Here is a 26,486-nt window from a genome sequence, read left to right on the forward strand (position 1 = left end):
TCTAACTCAGAAGGCAAGCTAGACTGAGTCACACATTCACATTCACATACACACCAGAGGTTATTATATTCCCTACCACAAAATCCCTACCTGTGAGACTTCTGAAGTCTCAGGGAGTGATCAGGTCCCCCTTCCACTCTTGCAAGTGGGCCTGACTAGATTGGGCCCCAGCCTTACGGTTCGATGTCGGGTCCAGGTCCTCACCTGCCAAGTATCCTCAAGTCTGGTGGGAACGGTGGAGCGGGCCGGCCTAAAGGGGACAGAGAAGGAGACTGCTGAAATTTAGGCAGGGTGCACACTCTCCCTTGTGATCCCTCATTCTGTAACTGCCTCACTCTTCTCCCAAACTGGTGGCAACAATGGGGCAGCGCGGTTGGGTTTCCCAGTCAGGGAACCAAATTTGTTATGGAATCAGGCTGAAACGCTGGCAGAAAAACCAAGTGGCCCTCAGAGACCTTGGTGGATTGGAGATTTATTTAACACCAGCGGGCTCAGAGGAGACCTTTTCTCCAAAGATCTGAGCTCCGAATGCGAGCGGGAAGGGTAATTTATAGTTATCAGCCTCCATATTTGTGTGTGTGTGTGGGGGGGGGGGGGATGGTTTTACCGCGCAAGCAGCAAAGGAAGAAGAGCCCAGAGGAGGGGTCTCTAAGCTAGAGACCAGAGTTTGTTTTAGTCCAATCAACCATCTTTAGTGTACTTTATCCACTTCTCCAACAACACCACCCGCCTTCTCTCTCAATCTCTCTCTCTCTCTCTCTCACACACACACACACACTTTTATATTGACAATAGGTTTGGATAGTCCTCCTTGATGTGGGAAACAAAGGCAAAAGGAACTGTAGATAAAATTAAATTTCCATTTAACCCACAGCCCATTGGCGTATAACTTGAGACAGGCAGAGTATGACATTCTTCCAGGAACTCCAGCTGTCTTAATGTTAATGCTTTGCTAGAGGGAAAAACAACCATAGCTTGACAATATCTAGGCCTTCAGGATCCTCTGAGTCTTATTTAACATATGAAAGTCCCTTTTGAAACTTCCCTTTGCCTTTACCTCCTCCAACTCCCAAAGGTATAATCAGTTACTCCTCACAACCTCATGCAGCTCTTTCTGTCCACAGATCCTGTCCCTGTGCTTTAATAAAATCACCTTTTTGCAGCAAAGACATCTCAAGAATTCTTTCTTGGTCACTGGGTCTGAACCCCAACACTTCAAACCACATCACTCCTGGCTGTAAATTCAGCTGGCAGGTTACCACCCCAGACTGTAGAAGAAAGTGCCTTGTGTTTCTTAAATAATCCATATACTCAGACGTGGTATTCCCAGCCTGGGTCTAGGATATAAGTAAGCTCTTGCTTATCTGAGAAAGTGGGTCTCATATTCTTATATAGAAACACAAATACTCAAGATGGCAGAGAGAAAAAGAGCATGTTTAGGAAGCCAAGAAGAGTGGTAAGAGAAGTTGGAAGAGAAGCTGGGGAGGTATATCAGAGAAATCAAACTAAAAGAGACTACCCAATAAGAATGGGGTGGTTGAGAAGAACACATGCTGCTGGGAGCAGTGGAAGAAATGGACTGAAAAGTGAATATTGGATTTTTCATTTCAGATGTATTCATGCTACCTTGTTAGAACAGTTTTGATAGAATATGTGTGTAAAGATATGTGTGGGGAAGAGTAAGGGGAGGGGTAGGAGAAAGAAAGATAAAACCATAGAACAGTGAATTCAGAGAGAATGGATACTAAGGTATTTATGGGAGAAATTACATCCTTCAAATACTCCAGCAACAACATCAAAAATTTAGTGGGATTGAAATGGGGAATTAACTAAATAAGAATGGAGGATTATTGATTATTCTCCATTAGAGCTATCTGATGGGTCCTCATTATTCTATTATGAAACTACTTTTTAAGCTTATGATGTGTTTGAAATGGTCAATAATAAATGTCTGAGTGTTTCTTGAGGACCAGAAGGGGCCATGCAGGAGAGAAAGCCATCAAGGGGACATTTGTGAGAGGGCAAGGAGACCCCAGTGGAAAAAAGATAAAGGTGTATCAGCTAATGACAAGGGGCTGAGGAAGAAACTGTAATATATTCCAACACTTCTAACCCTACAGCCTTTTTAGGAGAGCAGCAGTAGAGAGGAGCCCAGCAGGAGATCTTTAAAGGGCACTTTGAAAGAAAGTATCAACTTTAATCATCTGCCAGTCTGGTTCAGGGATATATCAGCTTTAATTGTCTACTAAGACTGGCAAACTTGAAGCCATACAAGTAATAAAGAACTGTTTTATCTCTTCACCTCTCCTCTCTTCTTCATTCTGTCTGTTCCCCACTCCCCACCCAACTTTAATCCCTAGGGAGAGCAAGTCTTCAGGTAGCAAGTGAAGGAGAATGTGACCAGAAGGCCAAGTCCCTTTCCTCACCCCAACTTGAAGCAGGATTTTGGGGTGGGTGGTAGGAAGGGTAGGGGTGGGGAAAAGATGTGATGCTAAATTAAGTTCAGAGATTTGAGTATTGAACTGAACTGGACATTCTAATTATTGTATTGAGACTGTTTGCAATGCAATATGACAATAGGACTGTCTATCAAGAATAAGTGGAAAAGTGTAAGAGGTAGGATTGAATTAAGGGATGGTGGAAGACAACTAATGTTTTGATCACCAATTATACTTAAGGTTGTGGACTACACCATTTTTATTTCTGGTTTTATTTCCTTATCATGATCATTTCAGCTCACACTCAAACTATTCCAACAAACCCATTCTCTTCCTTACCACTAATTCCTGTTTCCCACCTCCTCATTTCTGTTTCTGGCGACTTCATTTTTCCCAGTCTCTCAGGCTCAATATCTAGGAATTAATCTTGATTCTTCAGCCATCAGGTGTATTGATTTTTCTTTCTCATTAGGTTCTCTGACTCCACCACTCACTGACTGTGGGCGTGGCATAAACTAGGAGATGTGTTCTAGGATGCCTACAACTCAGCCATTTCAATTGGTAGTCCCTGATGAAGGTGTTCATATCTATATTATGAGAATGCGACCTCATGGCCATAGTGACTGGATGGACCAGCAATCAAGTACAGCTTGATAGGTAGATATATTGGGGCAATATGATTCTCTTTCAAGAATGTGAACCAATACCAGTTTTTGTTGTTGTTGTTGTTGTTGTTGAACAACTTTGAGAAAGTTTTTATTCCTAATGGCCAAACTAGGTCTGAAAGGAAGAGAGTCAACATTTAATCCCTCTGAGCCTTAATCTTCATATTTATAACATTTAATCCCTGCTCTATTATTTATACTAGTAGTGGCAAACTAAGTAGCTTACTACTTCTAAACAAGGTCATTTTAATTTAAAAAAATTTTAATGTTTTAATTTAAATTCCAGTTAGTTAACATACAGTAATACTAGTTTCAGGTGTACAATATAGTGATTCAACACTTCCATACAACACCCAGTGTGCATCACAAGTTCAGCAAAGGAAACAATCAGCAAAACTAAAAAGCAACCTATAGAATGGGAGAAGATATATGCAAATGACATATCTGATAAAGGGTTAGTAATCAAAATCTATAAAGAACTTAGCAAACTCAACACCTTGAAATTGAATAATCCAATTAAAAAATGAGCAGAAGACATTTTTCCAAAGAAGACATCCAGATGTCCAACACACACATGAAAAGACGCTCAACATCACTTATCATCAGGGAAATGCAAATCAAAAGTATAATGAGATACCATCTCACACCTGTTAGAATGGCTAAACTCAACAACACCAGAAAGAACAGGTATTGGTGAGGATGTGGGAATAGGGAACCCTCTTGTATTGTTGGTGGGAATGCAAATTGGTGCAGGTAGCCTGGAAAACAGTATAGAGGTTCCTCAAAAAAGTTTAAAAAATTGTTACAATCCAGCAATTGCACTACTAGGTATTTACCCAAAGAATACAAAAATAACTAATTCAAAGAGATACGTGCACCCTGATGTTTATAGCAGTGTTATCTACAATAGCCAAATTATGGAAACAGCCAAGTGTGTCCATTGAAGGATGACTGGATAAAGAAGATGTCACACACACACACACACACACACACAAGCACACAAACTGGAATATTACTTAGCTATAAAAAAGAATGAAATCTTGCCATTTGCAATGACATGGATGGAGCCAGAGAGTATTAAGCTAAGTGAAATAAGTCAAGCAGAGAAAGACAAATACTAAACAGGGTCATTTTTAGAAACTATGTGTAATTCACACTATAAAATTCACAATTTTAAGCTGTACATTTCAGATGTTTTTATTGTATTCACAATATTGTGGAGCCATCCCTGTCTCACTCCAGAACATTTTTATCATTCCAGAAAGAAATTTCATACCTGTTAGCAATCACTTCTCATTCTCTTCTCCACTGGCCTTGGCCCACACCCCCTTTCACTGCAAACCACTAATTTTCTGTCTCTGTGGATTTGACTATTCTGGGTATTTCATATAAATGAAACCACATACTATGTGGCCTTTTGTGTCTGGCTTCCTTCCCTTAGTTTATCTATGTTGTAGCATCTATTGGTACTTTATTCCTTTTTGAGGCTGAATAATATTCCATTGTATGGTTATTATCTGTTGATGGACATTTCTATTTTTGGGCTACTATAAACAGTGCTGTTATGAGCATTTGTGTACAAGTTTTTTGTGTGAATATGTTTCCATTTCTCTATGGTATACACCTAGGAGTAGAATTTGGGTCAAATAGTAACTATGTTTAACTTTTTGAGGAATCAACAAACTTTTCTATACTGGTTGTACCATTTCACTTCTTCACAAACATTGTATGAAGGTCTCAATTTTTCCATATTCTTGCCAACACTTGTTATTTTCCTTTTTTAACCACCCCCCCGCCTTGATAGGTATAAAGTGTTTTTTATTAATTTTTTCAATCAATTTCATTCAAAATGGAAAAAACTATTTTTCTCACTATCTTTGCTCATTGTAATGCATTCAGGTAATGCAGTTAGCTATTAAGATAAGCTAATATCAAGATAAAAATAAAAATTGTCCACAACTCCATCAATCCAATGATAGCAACTGTTAGCTTTTGGAGGAGGGCAATAGTTTGAAGTGCTATCTCATCTAGGTCTTGGAAATACCTACACTGTGGAATATATCTCTGTATGAACTGAAGTTCTTGTTTGCCAGAGTTCTAAATAAATACTACCCAATTTTTGGAAATTATCCATTTCCACCCCAACCTCCTGTTTACACAATCTTGAGATAATTGCTTAGAAACAGTTTTATTTAGTCAAATGCTTTGACAAATGTATTGAACTTTTGTGAGACAACAGGCATGGCATTAAGGCACCTTCATTGTATTACCTTATTTAATATTTAGAACAGCTTTGTGTGACAGATCTTATTGTCATTCCCCTTCACAAACTGAAACAGATGCTGAATGATGTTAAAAGTAACTTACTGATAAATCTAAGGCCATGATTTTCCAACCTGGATCTGAGAACCAAAAAACTATTTTTCGTGTTGTTCTGTTGTTCAATTCAACATGCAACATGATTTGGTGGGTTACTTCTTTATTCTATTGCAGTTTTTATTAATTCAGTTAATCACGTATTTTAAGCAGTTAGTGGTGAATAACTTTAAGGACAATGCAATAAGAAACTGAATAAGAGAAAATATGTCAAAAATACAGTTATTAATTATTGATAGTGTAGCCTATTAAATATCTTTAAGCATTCTGATAGTTTCATTGAAGCTTAATAGATAACCAATAAACATAATTTAAGATGGACAATTTGGTAAGTTTTGATATATGAATGCTCCTGAGACACCTTCACAGCACAGTCAAGTTAGTGAGCATATCAATCATGCCCAGATTTTCCTCTTGATCTACGGTAATTGCTCCTTTCTTCCCCACTCCTGTGCACTTCCATCCTCAACCAACCACTAATGTGCTTTCTGTTACTATAGTTTGCGTGTTCTAAAGTTTTTATAAATAGAATCATTTTGTATGTACTCTTTCTTTTTAATCCAGCTTTTTCACTCAGCTTAGTTATTTTGAGAATCATCCATGTTGTAGTGAATCTCAATAGTTTATTCCTTGTTGGTGGTGAGGAGTAATTTTATTGTACAGATACACTATAGTTTGTTTATCCATTCACCAGTGAATGGATATTTGGGTTCCAGTTTTTTACTATTGCAAACAATAGCATTCATGTTTTGTATAGAAATATGCTTTTATTGCTTTTGGGTAAATACCTAAGAGTGGAATGGCTAGATCATATGATAGATGTATGTTTACTTACTTTAAACATCTTTTTTTAAATTGATTTATTGAGGTATAAATTATGTACTTTAACATTCATTCATTATAAGTGTACAGTTCAATGAATTTTAATATTACAGAGTTGTATAATCACAATCCAACTTTTGGCAATTTCCATCACCTTAAAAAGACTGTTGGTCCATTAGCAGTCACTCTCTGCTTCTACCCTAAGCTCCAGGCAAACACTAATCTACTTTTCATTTCTATGGATTTTCTGTTTTAAGCTTGAGGGCTGGAGATGGAGTGGGCTGGCAAAGGTGTGTGTGTGTGGAAGGACTAGGGCATGCTGCAACAGAACTACCTTGGGGGGACAGCTGGATTTGGTATGGGCCAGGGCCCAGGGCAAGCTGGGGTGGCCCTACTAGTCCCTCTAGAGCTCCTAGATCATGCTATCATGCTCCATGATCCATGCTATCAAGGTGGAAATGGAATGTAAAAAATGGCAATTGCTAGCACCCCCAACCCAGGAGAGAGAGCTTTCCAGCAGTTCCTTGTTTTGCAGATGCTCTAGAGTTAGTAAATAGGTTTCTTTAACTTATAGTCTTGTTGTCCCTTTAAACTAGGTGCTCCTTGAAAGTTTTGCTGTGCCAAGATGGGGAAGCCTTATTGACTTGATGTCCCTACCTACTTCAGATTGCTGCCTGGTGGGTGGTGTTCCCATAATTATTGTGTCTTACCCTTCTCTCTGTGGTCCCTCTATCATTTGTTATACAGAAACTGTTCAATTAGCCCTCAGTTCTCTTAAGGAGAGATTGCTGTATATGTAGGCATTTAGATTTTGTGTTTCTGTGGGTGGAGAGGAGTTCAGGGTCTTCCTATGCTACCATCTTGGACCACTTCATTTTTTTTTTTTTTTGGCATATGGATATCCAATTGTATGAACACTATTTGTTGATAAGACTTCCTTTTTCCATTGAATTGTCTTTGCAGTTTTGTAAATAATCAGTTGTGTATATATGATTAAGTCTATTTCTGAACTGTCTATGCTCTATCTTTATGGACATACCACATTGTCCACATAAATGTAGCTTTATAGCAAGACTTGCAAGTAAGTAGTAGACAAAAAAATTTTTTTTCAAAATTGTTTTGGCAATTCTAGGCCTTCTGAATTTCCATATAAATTTAAAAATCAGCTTGGGGTTTTGATTGGGATTGCACTAAACCTATATACCAACTTGGGAAAAATGGACATCTTAACCATATTATGTCTTCTTTTTTTTAAGTTTACTATTTGTTTTGACAGAGAGAGAGAGAGAGTGAGCACATGAGTTGGGGAGTGGAAGAAGGACGGAGAGAGAGAATCCCAAGCAGGCTCTGCTGACAGCACAGAGCCCAATGTGGGGCTCAATCCCACAAACTGTGAGATCATGACCCTAGTCAAAATCAAAAGTCGGATGCTCAAAAGACTGAGCCACCCAGGCACCCCAACCATATTAGATCTTCTGACCCATAAACGAAGTATATCCCTCCACTTATTTAGGTCTTCCTTAATTTCTTTCAGTTGTGTTTGGTTGTTTTCAGTTTATAAGTCTTGCACATCTTTGTCATATTTCTCCCTAAGTATTTAAAAATTTTTAATTGTATTATAAATAGTATTTTAAAAATTTCAATTTCCAGTTTTCTTTTATTATACAGAAATACAGTTGATTTCTGTGTATGGATATTGTATCATTCTGCATCCTTGCTAAATTCATTAGTTCTATTAGCTTCTTGGTAGATTCCATTGGATTTTTTGCATGGATGATCATCTTATTTTTAAATAAAGGCAGTTTTACTTTTTCTTTTCCAATTTGGATTATTTATTTCTTTGTCTTGCCTTATTGCAATTACTAGAACCTCCAGAAAAATTCTGGACAGAAGTAGTGAGACTGACTTCCTTTTATTGTTCTTGATCTTAACCAGTCTTCTATTCAGTCTTAGACTATTATGATGCTAGCTGTAAGTTTGCTTTGGTCTATGCCCTTTATCAGGCTAAGGAAGTTCCCTTATAGACTGTTTTTATCAGGAATGGATGTTAGATTTTGTCAGCTGCTTTTCCTGCACCTAGTGAGATGATCATATGGTTTTTCTCTTATAGCTTATTAAAATAGTAAATTACATTAATTAATTTTTGAATATCAAACTAACATTGTATTCCTGGGATGAACCCTACTTGATCATTATATACCCTTATATCCCTTTAATACATATAATACATATCCTTATATATATTATATATCTACTTTTTATATTTATGGGTTGATTAACTAAAATTTTAGCATGTAAATTTTTGAATTTTTGTATCTATGTTCATGAAAATATTGATCTGTATTTTTCTTTTTTTGTAATATCTTTGGTTTTGATATCAGTGTAATGGTTGCCTCATAAAATAAGTTCAATAGAATTCTCTCCTTTTTAATTTTTTGACAGAGTTTGCTTAGAATTGATATTAGTTCTTCATTAAATGTTTGAAAGAATTTACCACTGAACTGAAGTTTTTTTGTTAAAACATTTTAAACTATAAATTCACTTTAAAAAATGAATATAGGGCTATTCATATTGTCTGTTTTTTCTTGAGCAAGTCTTAATATTTTGTGCCTTTCAAGGATTTTGTCTATTTTCACTGAAATTACCAAAATGTTGTCCATAGTATTCTCCTTTTCATCCTTTTAATATCTTTAGAGTCTATAGTAATGCCAATTCTCTTATTATTAATATTGGTAATTTGTATTATTTCTTTTTGTTTTTCTGATCAGTCTGGCTAGAGGCTTATCAATTTTATTAATTTTTCTCTAATATCTAGCGTTTGGTTTCATTGATTCCTCTATCATTTTTCCAATCTACTTAATAGATTACTACATAATTTTATAGTTATCTCTTTCCTATATCTTGAAACATCTGTACTTTATCTTAAAATACTTTTTAATGTTTATTTTTGAGAGAGAGAGAGAGAGCACAAGGGGGGAGGAGCAGAGAGAGACAGGGAGACACAGAATTCAAAGCAGGCTCCAGGCTCTGAGCTGTCAGCACAGAGCCTGATGCGGGGCTTGAACTCACAAGCTGTGAGATCATGACCTGAGCTGAAGTTGGGCACTTAACCGACTGAACCACCCAGGTGCCCCTATCAAATTATCTTTTGAAGAAATATGGGTCTTTTCATTTTTACTATTAAACTTTTTTACTTATAATGTAATATTTTATACTTATAAAATACTATATGTAACTTGTAGGTAAAGGAGTATAATAAAATAAACACCTATGAAGTTGGTGGATTACTTCTATACCTGTCAGATCTCTTTAATTCTGATTCCTATCCTCCCCCAAAACACACACTTTATCTCTTACAGGGTAACTTCTATTAAAGTTGTAGAGAAATTTGAGCATGTTTATCTATGTGCTAATTGTACCTAAGAAACATTGTTCTCAGTTAATATCAGTCAGGTTTTCCTGCCTTTTAAAGCTAACATTCACTGAGAGCTTGCAATGTGCAAGGCAATTCTTATCAGTGTTCTAAGAAGCAGGTGTTCCCATCATCTCCTAGTGGTTGAAGTTTGCTTGAAGCCACATTAAAAAGAAAACCGAACTCTAGCTTAAGCACACATGGATTTATTTTTCTCTCTCAATAATAAAGTTTGAGAGGGAGGGAGCCAAAACATAAGAGACTCTTAAAAACTGCGAACTGAGGGTTGATGGGGGGTGGGAGGGAGGATAAGGGTGAGTGATGACTATTGAGGAGGGCACCTGTTGGGATGAGCACTGGGTGTTGTATGGAAACCAATTTGACAATAAATTTCATATTAAAAAAATATATATATAAACAGAAAAAAAAGAAAGTTTGCAGTTAATACTACAAGACTAGCACAGCAGAAAACAATGGCACACATGTCCCGCTGTCTTACATTAGGCTCCCTCGATGTGGACCTGAGTTAGGGATTCATGAGCATGCAATTTACTAAGGAAATGTTCCCAAGAAAGATTGCTAAGGGAGTTGGGCAGAACAGTGATGAGCAGGAATCTAAGAATGTGGTCTCATGCTTATGTCCAGCAGAGGGTAGCTTCAGCATGAAGCCTCTTAGAGAATTTTTGAGTGAAATTTAAGATAGAGTTCTTTGACCCAAGCAAAAACTTCCAAAAGTCTCGTGAGGCTGATGGGAGGAATGCAAACTAGCAGAAATTTTCAACTCTCTGTGCAAGAGGGCAAAGCAACATCAGTACCATAAAAACAATTCTTGTAAGAAAAACTGTAAGTGATGGATATTGAAAGTGCACAGAAGATGGTGGTGGTGGTGGTGGTGGTGTTTATATGGGTGTATGGTACACACAGAAATGTAATAAAATAATTCAATATAAAGGGATCCAAGGGGATTTGGGTAGAACACCATTATTGTTAACAACACCAGAGTTTTTCCATATTTCCTTCCTACCATTTTTAATGTATTGAACTTTATCCCCATGTTCATTGCCCCATGGTCAGAAGTTGGCTGTTCTACATTCAGCCTCATATAGGTAAGAGGTCTAGGTCTAGGTCTAGGTAAGAGGAAGGCAGAGAGGGTGAAAGACAAAAAGTGCATTTTAGTTGAATATGTCCCTTTAAAAAAGTTTTTCTTGGGGCTCCAGGTGGCTCAGTCGGTTAAGTGTCTGACTTTATTTCTGGCTCAGGTCATGATCCCAAGGTTGTGAGATCGAGCCCCATGTCAAGTTCTGTGCTAAGCATGGAGTCTGCTTAAGATTCTCTCTCTCCCTCTGTCACTCTCCCCCACTCGAGCTGGCTCTCTCTCTCTAGAATAAATAAATAAATAAATAAACAAAAGTTTTTCTCAAACCTTTATCCTGCCTATATTTTATTGTTCAGAACAGTGTCAAGTGGTCAAGTGGTTACCATATCTACTACATGGGAGTCTGGGAAGGCGTAATCCTGTTAAGAAAGTGGGGATAGTGGTGTTGGATATTAGGTAAACAACTACAATATTTGGTACCTTCTTACCTTACAGAGAATAAACAGAGATTGAGAGAGTTCACATAATTTGCTGAAGTTGCACAGCCTGTAAGCAGTAAACCAAACCTATGTTCTTTTTTAAAAAAAATTGTTTTGTTTCCTTGTTTCTGTATGTATGTATGTAACGTCTACACCCAATGCGAGGATTGAACTCATGACGCTGAGATCAAGAGTTGCAGACTCTTCCAACTGAGCCAACCAAGTGCCCCCAAATCTATGTTCTTACTATGCTGGGTAGTGATTCATGCATTCTTTTTATGGGAATACCATATGGGCTAGGGACTATAATTGGACTTGGACAAGTGTTTCATCATCTTGGCACCTCAACAGGAAGTACCTCATTGATTCTATCTCTACCAATTTGGCTTTAACTTTTATCTCTTGCATCCATTTCTCAGAGTCCTAAGCCCCCTAATCCCAACCCTGACTGGAACCTGTAGAAGGAACCTATATAACATAACCTTGAGGATGGATACATGAACAGATCAGGGTGGGTAGTAGGGTAGAGAATTCACTCTTATTTCTCTAATGTGAAACTCACACTGATCTATCGTACCTTTGTGCAAATGTGTACTGCAGAGTTGGAGGTTAATACATAAATTGTACATGTTTTAAGCTCCATGTGTAAAAGGAGCATAGTTTAGTTTTTTTTGGGGGGGGGGAAGTGCTTTCACACTACCTAGCAAAGTCCAATATGCATGACATGTATTAAGGGAGCAACTGCTAGAGGACAAGACTTCTGGGTTGTATAGGTCATTGTATGATGGTGATGGGGGAAGAATTTTGAGTACCCTTGTTTAAGATTTTTCCATCCATCATGCAATTTCTCAGCATGAGGCATAAAGGTTGAAATTGTTTTTATTTTTTGGCTTTTTTTTTTGCAGATGTGGTGGTTATAATTCATTTTTTTAAGATTTTAATCAAGCTGTTGCATTCTTTTTTTAAAAAATGTTTATTCATTTTTGAAAGAAAGAGAGAGAGAGAGAAAGATGCCACAAGTGGTTAAGGGGCAGAGAGGGAGACACAGAATCTGAAGTAGGCTCCAGGCTCTGAGCTGTCAGCACATAGTCCAATATAGGACTTGAACCCATGAGAGCGAGATCATGACCTGAACTGAAGCTGGATGCTTAAATGACTGAGCCACCCAGGCACCCCGTCAAGCTGTTGCATTCTAATTAAGTTAGCAATTATTTTTTCAAATTCCCTGAATCTTAACTCTTACTTCATTTTTTTTCCAATTCTAAGTCATATTACTTATTCAAATAAAGTTTTCTTGACAGTATTTCAAGGTATCCAATAAATACATAAAAATCTAATGAATATAGATAAAATGAGGGAAAAGTAAGTTTTGGCATAATTGTTATTCTGATACAATGAAATGGAAAAATTCCTTCCAGTTATGTCTGTGTTATCGACCATCAAAACACATGAAAATAAGTGACAAAAGACCATCACACATTTAAATATTTTAAATAATACTCAGTATAGTGATGGTACAAAGTATTTTTTAGAAAAGGAGAATTGAACATGAAAAGTAAGATAACCAGGTTGAAAGATACCTAAATGATTAGAGGTCAGGTTAAATTTCCTTTGGCAGGGGTATGTTGGCTGTTTGATTTGGGGTAAAAGTCACCAAATAGCTCATCTGTGCTGGCCAGTATGATGGGCACTGGGAATATAAAGGTGTAAAAGACACAATCCCTTTTCTGGAATATCTTACTTAATTTTGAATGACCAAAAATATCAGACAAATGACCTACTTCATATACCAACATTGGTGGAGTAAAGTGTACTTACTTTCACTTAAAAACTTCAGAATATTGAGTCATTTTATGATAAAAACGTGGCCTCACAGACTTTTGAAAAATACAATTTATTCAAGAACTTAAACAATGTAATAGATATATCTGGTTAACTTAAAAACAATAATTTTAAGTATATCATAGAGATGCATATGATTAACATTTAGTGTTTTTCAGAGCGGATGATATAGATGCTGCGTTTATTTTTGTCTCCATAATAAAATTGGCAATGAAAGCATAAGAGACTCTTAAAAACTGAGAACAAACTGAGGGTTGATGGGGGGTGGGAGGGAGGGAGGGTGGGTGATGGGTATTGAGGAGGGCACCTTTTTGGATGAGCACTGGGTGTTGTATGGAAACCAATTTGACAATAAACTTCATACATTGAATAAAAAAGAAACTTGAAACAATATACAAAAAAAATAATAAAATTGGCAATGTAATGAAAGATTTATTATTGTTTATAATTGCTTACCCTCACACAGTAATTCTCAGCCTTTTTATTTTATTTTTTATTTTATTTTTTTTATTTTTATTTATTTATTTTTTCAACGTTTATTTATTTTTTTGGGACAGAGAGAGACAGAGCATGAACGGGGGAGGGGTAGAGAGAGAGGGAGACACAGAATCGGAAACAGGCTCCAGGCTCTGAGCCATCAGCCCAGAGCCTGACCTGGGCTGGAACTCACGGACCGCGAGATTGTGACCTGGCTGAAGTCGGACGCTTAACCGACTGCGCCACCCAGGCGCCCCTCAGCCTTTTTAATCTTATGTTCCACCAGCATTATAATCTAAAAGATCTCAACAATTAAAAATTAAAAAGCCTACACTTTCAGAAAAAGTTGCATTTTATAAGTATTGTCATTAGTTTTATCATTTATTGTCAGTGTTAAGCCTAGGAAAAATTATAGTAGAATTAAGGCCTTAAAATAAGCAAAACTATTCCTTTAGTAGTTGAAAAATCTTATTATATGGTTGAGTATGAATTTTATTACCTTAGTAATGTAAAATGCAAAGATGTTTAATAAAAAAATATTGCTCTTTAATAGGCTTATATGAAATTCTACAACATCAGATAGATGAAGTAAAATAAAGATGGCATCCAGATATCAGATGATTTGTAATGAAGCTCAGGAGTCACAAAAGGTATATCAAGAACACATTTGGTCAAAAGAATAAAGAAGTAATAAAATTCAAACAAATATGCCATAATAAGTAGGGTAATCGGAAAGCTGGACAAGAAAAACATTTGTATACATGGGAAGAAAGTATTAGAAGAAATTTTGTCCAGGGTGATATGTATATCAAAAGTCATAGATCCCTGGAGAATAGGGTCAGAAGGACATAGTATACTACAAACATCAGGAAGAGTCAGTTATTGAAATTGTGATGTTAATCCTGTGTCCTATCTAGGCTCTAGTAGATTAGAGGATTTCTGAATTCACTGTGGTACTTGGATCCCATGGTACTTGGATGTCCTAAAATAAGTTGTGTCTCAGTGCTTTTAAAAAAACGTTTTAATTTGTTGGATATTCCTAATGATTTCAATTATATGTCTGAACTAAAATTTATTTTATTTCCTAATAGAAGAATGTTTTGCTTAAACTTAACTAAGTCTATAAAAATCAGCAGTTTACAATTAGAGGTAAAATTATTTACTTTACAAATACTGGATTTATTTTTCTTAATGTTTTGACTGTCTTTGTAATTTCATATATTTATATTATCTGCCTACCTATGTAGGTAGGTATCTGAAGTTTTGGACATCTTCAAACAAATTTGGTGTTTTATTCCAGTTGTGAAATGGTCAGTCCAAATAGATTTGGTTGTCTTTTCACCAATAGCTTTAGTGTTTGAACTCATTGTTTGGAACCAGGGAAAATTATGTCTTTATGTAGCTCTTTAAAATGGATTCCTGTCTAAAATGAGACTTGGATTAAGGCCCTTGCTTCTCCTCAGAGGTCTCAGCTCTAAATATGAAGTTCTTTCTGTACTGAAAGTAGAAAAAATTAAAGTTCAGGTTGTACCTCTTCTGAGGTGCAATACCTTATTGAATATGTAATGATAGAGAAGGAAACAAAATGCAGAAATGAAAGACCATAAAAAAGCATTTACACATAATGAGAAAAACATTCCATAGCATACTAAGTACCCTCCATTTCCCTTGAATGTTACCTCTTTCTTTATTTCTCGATAATTTCTCCAGTGGTAGCTATTTGAGTTATCCAACACAAGATCCACAGCTTTCCACAACATTAAGTTTAAGAGAGTTTAAATATGATATTCTCTGTACTAAAATACTCAGTTTGATCCTCTACTTTAATTAGAGCAAGGTGGTTATCCTTTACTCCTATAAACACTCCAGGGTCATTCTTACATTCAAATGAAACACATTTGGAAGACTTCCTATGAAGGCGGAAGAAGGCCTGGTCTGGCAATGGTTTTTCACATTTTTGTAGCTGAGGAAACAAGAAAGAAAGCAATCAGTACGTGAGTGGGAAATCCATAGTCAACCTCACCTCCCTGTGTTAGAAACTAAAGAGAAATAATTATAACTTGGTATTTCTAGCAAGGCTACTTACTAAGTAGGGGATGGGAATGGGGTAGGAAGAAGCTAGTAGAGGGCTGGAGTGGGGCGAATTTAATTTAATTTACTGATGGTCTACATACTTTGAGATACTTTGTAGCTTAGAATGACTGGATTTGGATACAGCAGCTCAGGATTTGTGCCCCACTTTTGCCATGTACTATCTCTGAGTCCTGTGCACATTGCTTTACCTCTCAAGCCTCAATTTTTTAGCCTAATCTGTTTTCTACATGTGAGTGATATAAATGATTATTATTTCAGGCCAGTAAGTGTTGGGAATGGTTTGTTATACAGTAATATCTGACAAAAACAATAATTCCATCATAGAATTACTACAAGAATTAAAGGAGACTGCTTGTAAAACATTTAGCATGGTATTTGGCATATAATAGAGTTCTGTATGGGTTAGCTCTTACTACTGAGTAATTATATATGCCAAACACTGTTATATACATTGAGGAGCATTTGTTAAGGAAGATGTGGGGTACCATCCAGTGTTTATGTTAATACCTTACATGGCTGTATTAGTTAGATTTATAATTTTGTATTTATGTAATTTGTCATCTATATTATACTCTTATGTTTTCTTCCTGGTCTCTATCTTTGGCTTGTTTGTTCCTCAAAATGTTTATAACTCTTCATCATGACCAATATTATACTAACATTTACTAACTGAAAAAGACTGAGTAGTGAATCCTATGATTAGAATGTAGATTATTATTTATAATGATAATTGTAAATCTTGGCAGATGGAAATATTTATGACTTTCCCTTTAGCAGGCTTGGAGTGTAAAATTACTTTTGCATTTGCCTAAGAAAACTATTTTATTAAGAAATGCTTCCTGGAAAAACAAAGTAGTTCCTAAAGCTGAGTAGATAGAATTTCAGATCATTCTACATAGTAGCACTTTTCAAACTTTAATGCACATATGAGTCTCCTGGAGATTTGTTAAAACACTGATTCGCATTCAGTTCTGAGGAAGCCTGATATTCTGCATTTCTAACAAATTCGCAGCTGATTCTGCACTACTGGCAGAGCCCAGACTTTCAGTAGCAAGGCTATACATGCCATTTCCCTCCCTTCCTTATTCCAGAAGCAAGTTATTAGTAGTAACTGTGTTTTATGTACAATAGCAGAAACAAAACTTTTTCCTTGAACTGTGCCAAACACCCAAATCTGCACAAAGAGTGGAGTCAATTATGACAGTTAAGTGCATATTTCTATTACCTCCACAGAGTGTTCTTTGTTATTGGCATGCAGCAGGAAGTCTTTGTCTTTTGTAGGACTCAGATTTACCAATAACATATGGCCATCATCAGCATCACCTTGCAATTAAAAAATATGTAAATTAAAATAATAAATTAATTTAAAAATCTAAATTATAAAGCTAAGAATTGAACAAGTAAGTTCAATTTAATGAAATGAATTTAACACCTAGGAAAAGAATCCAAGATGTGATGTAAAATAATTGCTTCATTAACCAACATGTCTTATAGAAGTATTTGTACCCAAATGAAACTAAAAAGTCACCGGATAATTTGGGGGTAATGTTAAGCTCCTAAAGAGTCATTGGACAATTTGGGGGTATTTTTTAAGCTCCTTAGTTTTCTTATTTGGTTTCTAATTGTAGAATTATGACTCTATTGGTTATTTGTCTGGGTGTCAGCTTCCCTGTCTCCATGTAAAGCCACTGATAGTTTTCCTTCAATATCCCAACTACTCTCCTTGTGTAATAGAACATTTCCCAGTCTGTTTTCTTGTAACTAAGTGTAGCAATGTGACTAAGTTTTGACCAATGTGAGGTGAATGGAAGTGTCACGTGCAACTTCAAGGTTTTGTCCTTAAAGGGAAAGATAATTCATGCATCTGTCTTCCACTGTCCTGCTGATTGGGCATTGCTGAGGTAGCAAGTAATCTTGAACCATGTAGATGTTGGCAGAGTGACAAAGAGAGAAGGATCCTGGTCCCTGGACAACTTGTTGAGCAGCACTGCCATTCTCGTCCTGGCTAAGATAGAAATGAAGTTTTGTGTAGCTTAAACCACTATTATTCTGGATCTTTTTTAAATGTAAACCTTCATCCTAGTTATTAAACTGCAAATGGATGGGATGGAATAAATCCTCTAAGAATCTAAGAGATAACCATGAATGTGGGCTGGAGAGAATCTTCTGAGACTGCCTTCCTTTTTTATGGGGCCTTTTGGATGTGTCCTTGCCCCAAATTCAAGAATTCAAGTACTACAGCTACCTAGTCTTCCAAATTACCTGTTTCACATGAGGGTGGTTGGAAATCATAATAACGGAATAACACCTTATCTGAAAGAGAATGCATAAAATCCCTTCAGTGAGATACAATTTTATCAAAATGTTTCAGTTTTAACAAATACATAACGTCAGACAATATTCTCTTTTATTATACATCAATTAAAGAAATTTTGTGATTTTAAGGAAGGTCTCAAAAATGTATGAATATGCTCTGATGAATTCTCTAACACAGTTATTATTAAAATATTTAACAAATTGTCCATAACACTGGTATATTCTCTTATTTGAGATTGTACTTTGGTGATATTGATAGGACTGGAAAGATATAGCAGGTAATTAGCAGTAGCAAATATATGTGGTCTGTTCATCCATTTTTTTAAAGTTTATTTATTTTGAGAGAGAGAGAGCACAAGTTGGGGAGGGGCAGAAAGAGAGAGAGAGAGAGAAAGAGAGAGAATCCCAAGCTGACCTGTGCTGTCAGTGTAGAGCCTGACATGGGGCTCAATCCCATGAACGCTGAGATCATGACCTAAGCCAAAACCAAGAGTTGGATGCTTAACTGACTGAGCCACCCAGGAATCCCTCCTCCATCTTTCACAACAGATACCGCTTCTCAATATCAGCATCCTTTCCTATTAAATCCTCACTAAGCTTCTGAATTCTCTTCAACTTAGTGATATTTAGGCATGTCCGCCAATGTATTGGAGTTAGCACACAGTATGAAATCTATGTGTCATGTCTGAAGTAATACATTATTTATGGCTTGGTAAATTTATTTTTTACTTTACTAGTCATCATTATATCGTTATAGACAAAAGGAAATATTCTACCTTTCTCTTGGTCTTTTCCCAAGTCTTCTACATAGATCTCATAACTTCCATCCTCAAAAACGAAAGTAATAGATTGATCATTGTATGTGCTCAGGGAAGCAGAATATTCTGTAACAAGTGAAAAGCTTGCCATTAAAAATTCAAAATATCTTGTTCCCATGAACAATCCTCAGCAATTAAAAAAAACCACTTTGTTTAAGGTTTTTGTTTTTGTTTTTCCAATTTGAGCTGTACTTTGTCCACCATTGTTGGATAGATAAAAGCCTTTGGTGCAAGCTTAACATAGCTCAAAGGCAGAGGTATGTCGCTTGAATGGGATTAAAAATGCTGGTCTCCTTCATGAGGACTATAGGAGGTCATGTTAGTGTGCTTATGGGAGGATTTGATGGAGAGAAGTAAGCTGGAAAAGTGACAGACTTTGCCGGCTTCCTTGTTTCTTATGGTCAAGGGGACTGTGGACAAGAAGGGACTGTATTTTGAGAGACATGGTTAAATGAATACCCATCTGTAAGGTGTGGAGACCCATTCTGTCTTCTGGCTAAATAACAGAGACATTTACAGCAGCACTCTCAACTTTTAAAACAATGTCCCAGCACACATAGAAAATGATAGTATTTCTATGGCACGCTGGGGTAAACTGGTGTAGAATTAGGACCTATGTTGGTCCTTGAAGAAAAAAAATCATTACATTTTCTTTATATTATAGAATTGTGCTAAGAGAAATAATATACAAAATAGAAGAATGTTAAATATTGAATGTGTATATGAATTTCTGAAGTAAAATTATTTAAAAGTCTTTATTTAAATTTTAGTTAGTTAACATACAATGCAATATTGGGTTTAGGAGTAGAATTCAGTGATTCATCACTTACATACAATACCCAATGCTCTTCACAACAAGTGCCCTCCTTAGTACCCATCACTCATCTAGACCATTTCACACCCACCTCTCTCCATCAACCCAGTTTGTTGTCTATTATTAAGAGTTTCTTGTGGTTTGTTTCCCTTTCTTCTCTTACCCCCCATGTTCATCTGTTTTATTTCTTAAATTCCACATGAGTAAAGTCATATGGTTTTTGTCTTTCTTTTATTGACTTATTTTGCTTAGCATAAATTCTTAATGAGAAACTTCAGTATGTTTCTGGAAACTTAAGATATTTATATCAGGAGTTATGCTTGAAATGGCAATATGCCATTCCTGGTCAAGTTTTCTTAATGATCTCCTCATTTCTTGATAGTTACCATCAACTTGGGGTTTACTTGCACAAGTAGGTGATACAACCTAAAACCAATTTAACAACTATTTAAAATGTTTGTGAGCTGAAATTATATTTTAAAAATATAATAGTTCTTCATTTTCTTTCATTGTCAAAATGTTGAAATTTGGGGAGGAAATGTGTTTTTTTTTTCCCTGAAGGATTATGTATTTTCCCCAGGAATAATGTATATGGGATTCCAACCCATGACAAGCATTTCAAAATAATGATGGAGGGCTAACTACAGAATGCACATATATTGTTAGAGCAGCTACACTGTGACTAATTTGGATACCACTAAATGGGTACAATGACAGAAAATGGACAGAAGTTTCTGTTACACAAGTAGGCATGGACTTGAAGCTGTTTCCTGAAGTGCCACTTGCCATGGTCCTGTATGGTCCTCCCTCCTCACACCCACACCATGCCCATCACCAGGCATACCTTGGATACTTGGAACATCAGTTGTTCCAAAGCATTTCTGGACCATAGGCACACCAAAGGCTAAGCCCTCCACAGGCCGTTCCAGCTGCTGATGACGGGCAGTGAATACTAGATGTTCTTTATACTTTCCAGCTGTAGGATAAGGAGTGGATTGTCAGTACCCACTCTGCCCAAACCCCTTACCCTCACTTTGAGGATTCTGAGTCAAAGCTGCTTGCTGACAGTGATGACTGACCCCAGGGCTTTAGCCACCCCACAGTCTGAAGGGATCAATATTTCCTGGCACACTTATACCACAGTAGGGTACACTCATTGGAGTCCAGATGGGAGAAAACTAGTGACCCATGGTCTCAACACCCAAAAAAAAAACAACTGCTATTAACATTTTAGTTTAATACCTTTAAATGAAAAAACATGTAAAATACTGTAAATATATTTATAATTTAATATCCTCTGTTTTCACTTATTATGACATGACTATTTCTACCATGCTATAAAACTCTTTATATGTCCTTTTGAAAATGGCTAGAAAATAGTTCAGCATCCTTACTATTTTTCAGAAGGAAAATTTGGTCGAGGGAAAAAATTATATATCTAAGATGTGGTAAATGAAGGCTAATAGATGCTCATTACTATATTGAAAAATTACCAGGAAATGTAGTTTCCCCTTACCTCTTCTTGTTGAATGTCTTTTGGTGGTTTCTTTCTTAAAATAACAGGCTGTCTTTTTTATAAGGCCAGACCGTAGCTGCATAAAGTACATTTGGCAAACTTCTTCAGCCTTCTGCTGGGATTCTAAACAATTGAAAAATTTTGATACTGTTTCATTCCATCCATATTTATCTTTTTACAAACCCTGAGCATAGCAGTCCACGAAAGCAACTAAAGATCCACAGTATCTTATCAGAAAGCTTGGGGCCAATTGTGTTTCAAAATTCAGAGTTTTTTATTTAAAAAAAATTTTAATGTTTATTTTTGAAGGATAGAGAGGCAGAGCATGAGCAGGGGAAGAGCAGAGAGAAAAGGAGACACAGATTCTGAAGCAAGCTCCAGGCTCTGAGCTGTCAGCCCAAGACCTGACATGGGGCTCAAACTCACAAACCATGAGCTTATGACCTGAGCCGAAGTCAGACGCTTAACCAACTGAACCACCTAGGTGCCCCCAAATTCAGAGTTTTTTTTAGATTTTAGAGTTGTCAGGTAGACTATATGCTGTATATATGTAGTACTCCCAGCAGGGACTAGGGCAGCACTCATAACCAAATATTAATTCATGATTTAAAGTGAAATATAGGAAAATTCATATAAAGTGAAATAAATAAAGACTTCATGTTGGTTCAGGTCAGGATTTAATTGTCACATGAGTTCAGATTGTATTTTATTACCAAATGAGTTATGAAAAATTTTAGGTCCTTAGAAAAAAAATTTGGTTTTCAGAATTCCATATAAGGGAGTGTGGATCTACATCAAGCATATATCAATCTTTGCCTAACTTTTGTGATCACATGAAATCTATAATCTTTTTTTACTTATCTAGAATACACTTTTAATAATTTTAGAAGAATGGCTATAGTCTCTAGAGGTTATTGATATTAAAAATAAGTGACCCATGTCTTCAAGCTTTTTTCCTTTATTTTCTTCTAAGAGTTTCATGTCTATCATTTAAGTCTTTAATCCATTTCAGGTCAGTTTTTGTGAGTTCTTTTACATGCGGATACCCAGTTTTCCCAACACCATTTATTGAAGAGACCATCTTTTCTCCTTTGAGTATTTTTTTGCTCCCTTCTCAAATGTTAGCATGTCTACAGTGGGCCAAGCACTGTGCTAGTAATTTTACTTACCGTTTCATTTAATCCTTTACAATAATATTACAAGGAAGTTATTCTCCTCATTTTCCAAATGATGATCAGAGGCTCTGAAAACTCTTAAGAGGACTCTGATACTTATCAGAAGGAGGAATTAGTGAGTCATGAAAAAATATGAATGACAAATTTGGCTTTTGCTAGTTATTTTTTAAGCAGTAAAGGGAATCCCCCCACAACACACACACACACACACACACACACACACACACACACACAGCTCCAGGGCACAGCTCTTCACTTTCCTGGTATTTCTCTTTCTTTTATTTTATCTTAGAATTAGGGGCAGATTCTTGTCTGATTTGTTGCAATGAAAGAATAGCTATTGGTCTTCCCAGAGGCCAAACTGTGTTTCCAAGAGTGCATGTTGTGAACCTTTGGAAGGCATCAAGTTACCTTTATGAGGAGTCTGGGAAAGACAAGCTGGTGGACTCTGGGTCTCTCTAAGGAGATACTCTATTTGGATTAGAAGACAGTTGTTGGTTTCATTCACCCATTCCAAATGAAAACAAAACCAAAGAGCAACTCAGCTGCTATTTATATCCACATCTCAACACTAGATTAGTGTGATCTTGGCCAAGCATCTTAACCTCATTGGTCCTTGGGTCATGTGCCAAATCTGTCTCAGAAAATTGCTAAGAGGTTTAGGTGAAATGACTAAGTAAAGCCCAGTTCCTGGCCCATCATGGATTTTCAAACACACTTGCCCAAGGTTACAGATCTGGTGAGAAGTTGTAACTCAAGTATGTCTAGCATCAGAGCTACTCTTTCCATCCACTTCCATCTAAGAAAATGCTACACTACAATTTTAGGAACTAACATAATACAAATCCAAATTAAGTTAAAGTAAAAAATTTAATCACCTATTTAGTAATTCTTTCATTTAGTCAAAGAAAAAGTCTCAAATAAAAAATTAAATTTTCTACTTGCAAATTCATAAAAGGTTTTTCAGAGTCAAACGGAAAAGAAAGTTGTAACACTTGAGTCATGGCATCTCAACTTTTAGTGTTTTGGTAAATGAATTATCAAGCAATTTGTATCAATACAGCCAAATTTCAATTATTCAGTGATTCCGAAAATGAAAATTATGATTTTAGGATCCATTCTATGATATATATTTTTTAATGTTTGCTTATTTATTTTGAGAGAGAGAGAGAGTGAGTGGGAGAGGGGCAGAAAGAGAGAGGGAGAGGGAGAATCCCAAGTAGTCTCCATACTCAGCTTGGTGCCCAATGTGGGGCTTGATCTCATGAAACATGAGATCATTATTGAGCTAAAATCAAGAGTCAGACACAACAGACTGAGCCACCCAGGCACCCCTCCTCCTTTTAATTCTCTAGAAGATTTGTCTTCCTGATATACTTTTGAAAGTTAAGTAAACTTTTGTAACTTACTATTTTGAATTATCTATATCTTACCTCCAATTCAGATGGGCATCTGCCTTTAGGTATCTACAACACTCTGAATGGGGCAAGTCCACTTAATTATACTAACATCTACATTGGAACTCCCTAACATTGCATCAAATTTATAAATATCAACTGTAGTATCACATTTACATAATGCTTTTACAATTGCAAGGATAATTTATAAACCTATGCCAATGCCAGCATTGAACTTAGTTTCCTGACGACTAATTTAATAAAATACTTTATTAAATGTTTCACATTGTCTCTCCAGAACTAAAAGGCATAAGATGATACTGAAGGCATACTCATTCTTTACATGCTTATCTTTATGTTATATTCAGAATCCCATTGGACATAACTGACAGGCATGTCTAACATTGAGAGTGGACCCTGTAGGGAGCAGGATGTGGGTCTTGGGTAGTTAAAAGTAACAGTCATGATATTGAGGAAGTATTATGGGTGTAGAAGACAGGAGCTAAAGATATTGATGTAGAGGCTATCATCTAGTGGGACGAACACTAGTATAATTTATTGAGGGGTGACTACATTTGAAATATTGAAGACGGAGCACCTGGGTGGCTCAGTCTGTTAAGCATCTGACTTCAGCTCAGGTCGTGATCTCACCATTCGTGGGTTTGAGCCCCGCATCCGGCTCTGTGCTGAGAGCTCAGAGCCTGCTTCAAATTCTGTCTCCTTCTCTCTCTGCCCCTCCCCTGCTCATGCTGTCTCTGTCTCTCTCCCTCTCCTTCTCTCTCTCTCTCACAAAATAAATAAACTTAAAAAATTCTTTGAAGTATTGAAGGTAATTTACATTGGGAGAATTTGTAAGAAGGTATACTTTCGTGTTCAGGGCAGCTGAAAGTATGGTTGTGAGGGTTGTGTTCTCAGACGAGAAGCACAAAGCTGGCATGGCCTTGGGGACTCTGTGGGAGAGAGTTCTCTGCTGGGGTCAAAAGGCCAACTCAAGCTTATGTAAGGGCTGTTGCCACTTCCTATGTCTCTATCCTGCCTGATGTATGAGGGCAGTGTCTCAGATGGTTTTTAAAGAAATTCTCATAAGTAATTTCATCATAGCAACATGATGAAATCCTTCACGCACTTCTGGTGAGTAAATGGGAAGGGGCTTGGAAATCTTTCTGTACTTCTGTCACTAAGAGAGCCAGACTATGGCTGACAGGAACTACATAAGTGAATCACTCATCTTTCATTTCTTCCCGAAACACCTATTTCACCAAAGTCTCTCCTCACTGCTTACTACCCTTGATTTATCTGTGGCATTTGACTTTGGCAACCACATCCTTCTCTGAAACTCTTTCTTTTCTTATTCTTATGTCACCAGTCTTCTTATGTTCTCCTTTTTTCTCTCTGATCATCCATCTCTGCTTCTTTGTTGGTTTTCTCCTTGTCTGACTGCTTCTAAAATATTGGTGTTCCTCAAAATTTGTCCTTTGCCTTTCCTCTCACTCTAGACTTTCTTTCTGGGCAAACCTGCTCCAATGACCTCTTTTTATACACTGATGACTCCCCAAACTGTAACTGTCCCTTAGTTCTGTCTCCTGAGTTTCCTATCTGTTGCTCTTTCTTCTCAGGGTATTTTGACTTAAGTTATCCTACAGCATCTCTGTATCTATCTATGTAGAGCCACCAGAATTCTAGACATCTCTACCTGGATGGCCAACACCTACTCCAAATTCAAATATACTCATAAAAAAATCAACCCTTCGTTATCTTTTTCTACCCAAAATATATTCCTCCTGAAATCCTATCTTGAAAAACAGTACCACTTTCTACCATTGTCTGCTCATTCTTAAATCATCCTGAAAGCTGAGAATCATCTATTTTTCCATCTCTGTCCATGCCTCAATTTATGTGGTCTGTCATTAAATCTTATTGATTTCACTTTCTGAATGTATCTGAAATTTAGTTCTTCCTTCCTATTCTGTTGTTTTAGGTTAGGCCCTCATCATCAGTCCCGTAGATTAATGCAGTGGACTTCTAACCCATTTTTGTTTCCATTCTTGCCCCTTCACTCTATATGCCACCATCAATGTGATTGATCTCTCTAAAATAAAAATATCCAGTGCCTGGGTGGCTCAGTTGGTTGAGCATCTGACTCTTGATTTCAGCTCAGATTATGATCCCAGGTTTGTGGGAGCATCATGCTCCACATTGAGCATGGAGCCTGCTTGAGATTCTCTCTCTCTCTCTCTCTCTCTCTCTCTGTCTCCCTCCTCTGCTCATGCACCCTCCTTCTGCCTCCCTCCTCTGCTCATGCACTCTCTCTACCTTAAAAAAAAATCTTGCTATTCCCCAATTAAATGTTTTCAATGGTTTCTTACTGTCCATAGGATAAAGTTGAGCTCCATCACTGTAACAGAAGATATTCCATGGACATAACTCAAATTAAAGGGTGTTACCTCTACTCGCTTCTATTGCCAATTATTGCCATGTAGGGATATGGACCCAGTGTTGCTAGATTTTCAGATTTTTCAAGATATGGAGATTTTTATGCACAATCTTCTAATTTTTAAATGTTTCCTCAATTAAAAAACAACAATATACTGTTCAGGCCAGATAAAATACTTCTGCTGGATGGATCTGTCCCATGGCTCTCATACTGTGACTGGTGGCTAGATTCACTAGGAAGCTGGATTGTCAGGACAGAGAAAGTGTTGATGAATGTAGGGGAGAAGAAGTAGCAGAGGAAAATGGCCTGACTCTA

General features: G+C 36.7%; 1 protein-coding gene across 12 annotated transcripts in view; it reads right to left on the reverse strand.

Moving 5' to 3' along the window:
• Nucleotides 1-14,131: 14,131 nt before the first annotated feature.
• The window catches only part of IL33 (interleukin 33), a 37,775-nt gene continuing 25,420 nt past the window's right edge, over nt 14,132-26,486 (reverse strand). For 11 of the 12 annotated variants that reach the window (XM_053205140.1, XM_053205131.1, XM_053205135.1 and 8 more), the window contains 7 exons: nt 21,166-21,288; nt 20,494-20,625; nt 18,794-18,901; nt 18,433-18,492; nt 17,964-18,014; nt 16,927-17,024; nt 14,132-15,570 (listed from right to left, as the gene is read on the reverse strand). In XM_053205140.1, the coding sequence (XP_053061115.1) occupies nt 15,373-15,570; nt 16,927-17,024; nt 17,964-18,014; nt 18,433-18,492; nt 18,794-18,901; nt 20,494-20,625; nt 21,166-21,288 (770 nt within the window). In that variant the 3' untranslated portion in view covers nt 14,132-15,372. The remainder of the gene's footprint in view (nt 15,571-16,926; nt 17,025-17,963; nt 18,015-18,432; nt 18,493-18,793; nt 18,902-20,493; nt 20,626-21,165; nt 21,289-26,486) is intronic. The other variant, XM_015083473.3, reaches the window with a different exon arrangement.

The sequence above is a fragment of the Acinonyx jubatus genome, chromosome D4 (assembly GCF_027475565.1).
Source record: "Acinonyx jubatus isolate Ajub_Pintada_27869175 chromosome D4, VMU_Ajub_asm_v1.0, whole genome shotgun sequence".
NCBI lineage: Eukaryota > Metazoa > Chordata > Mammalia > Carnivora > Felidae > Acinonyx > Acinonyx jubatus.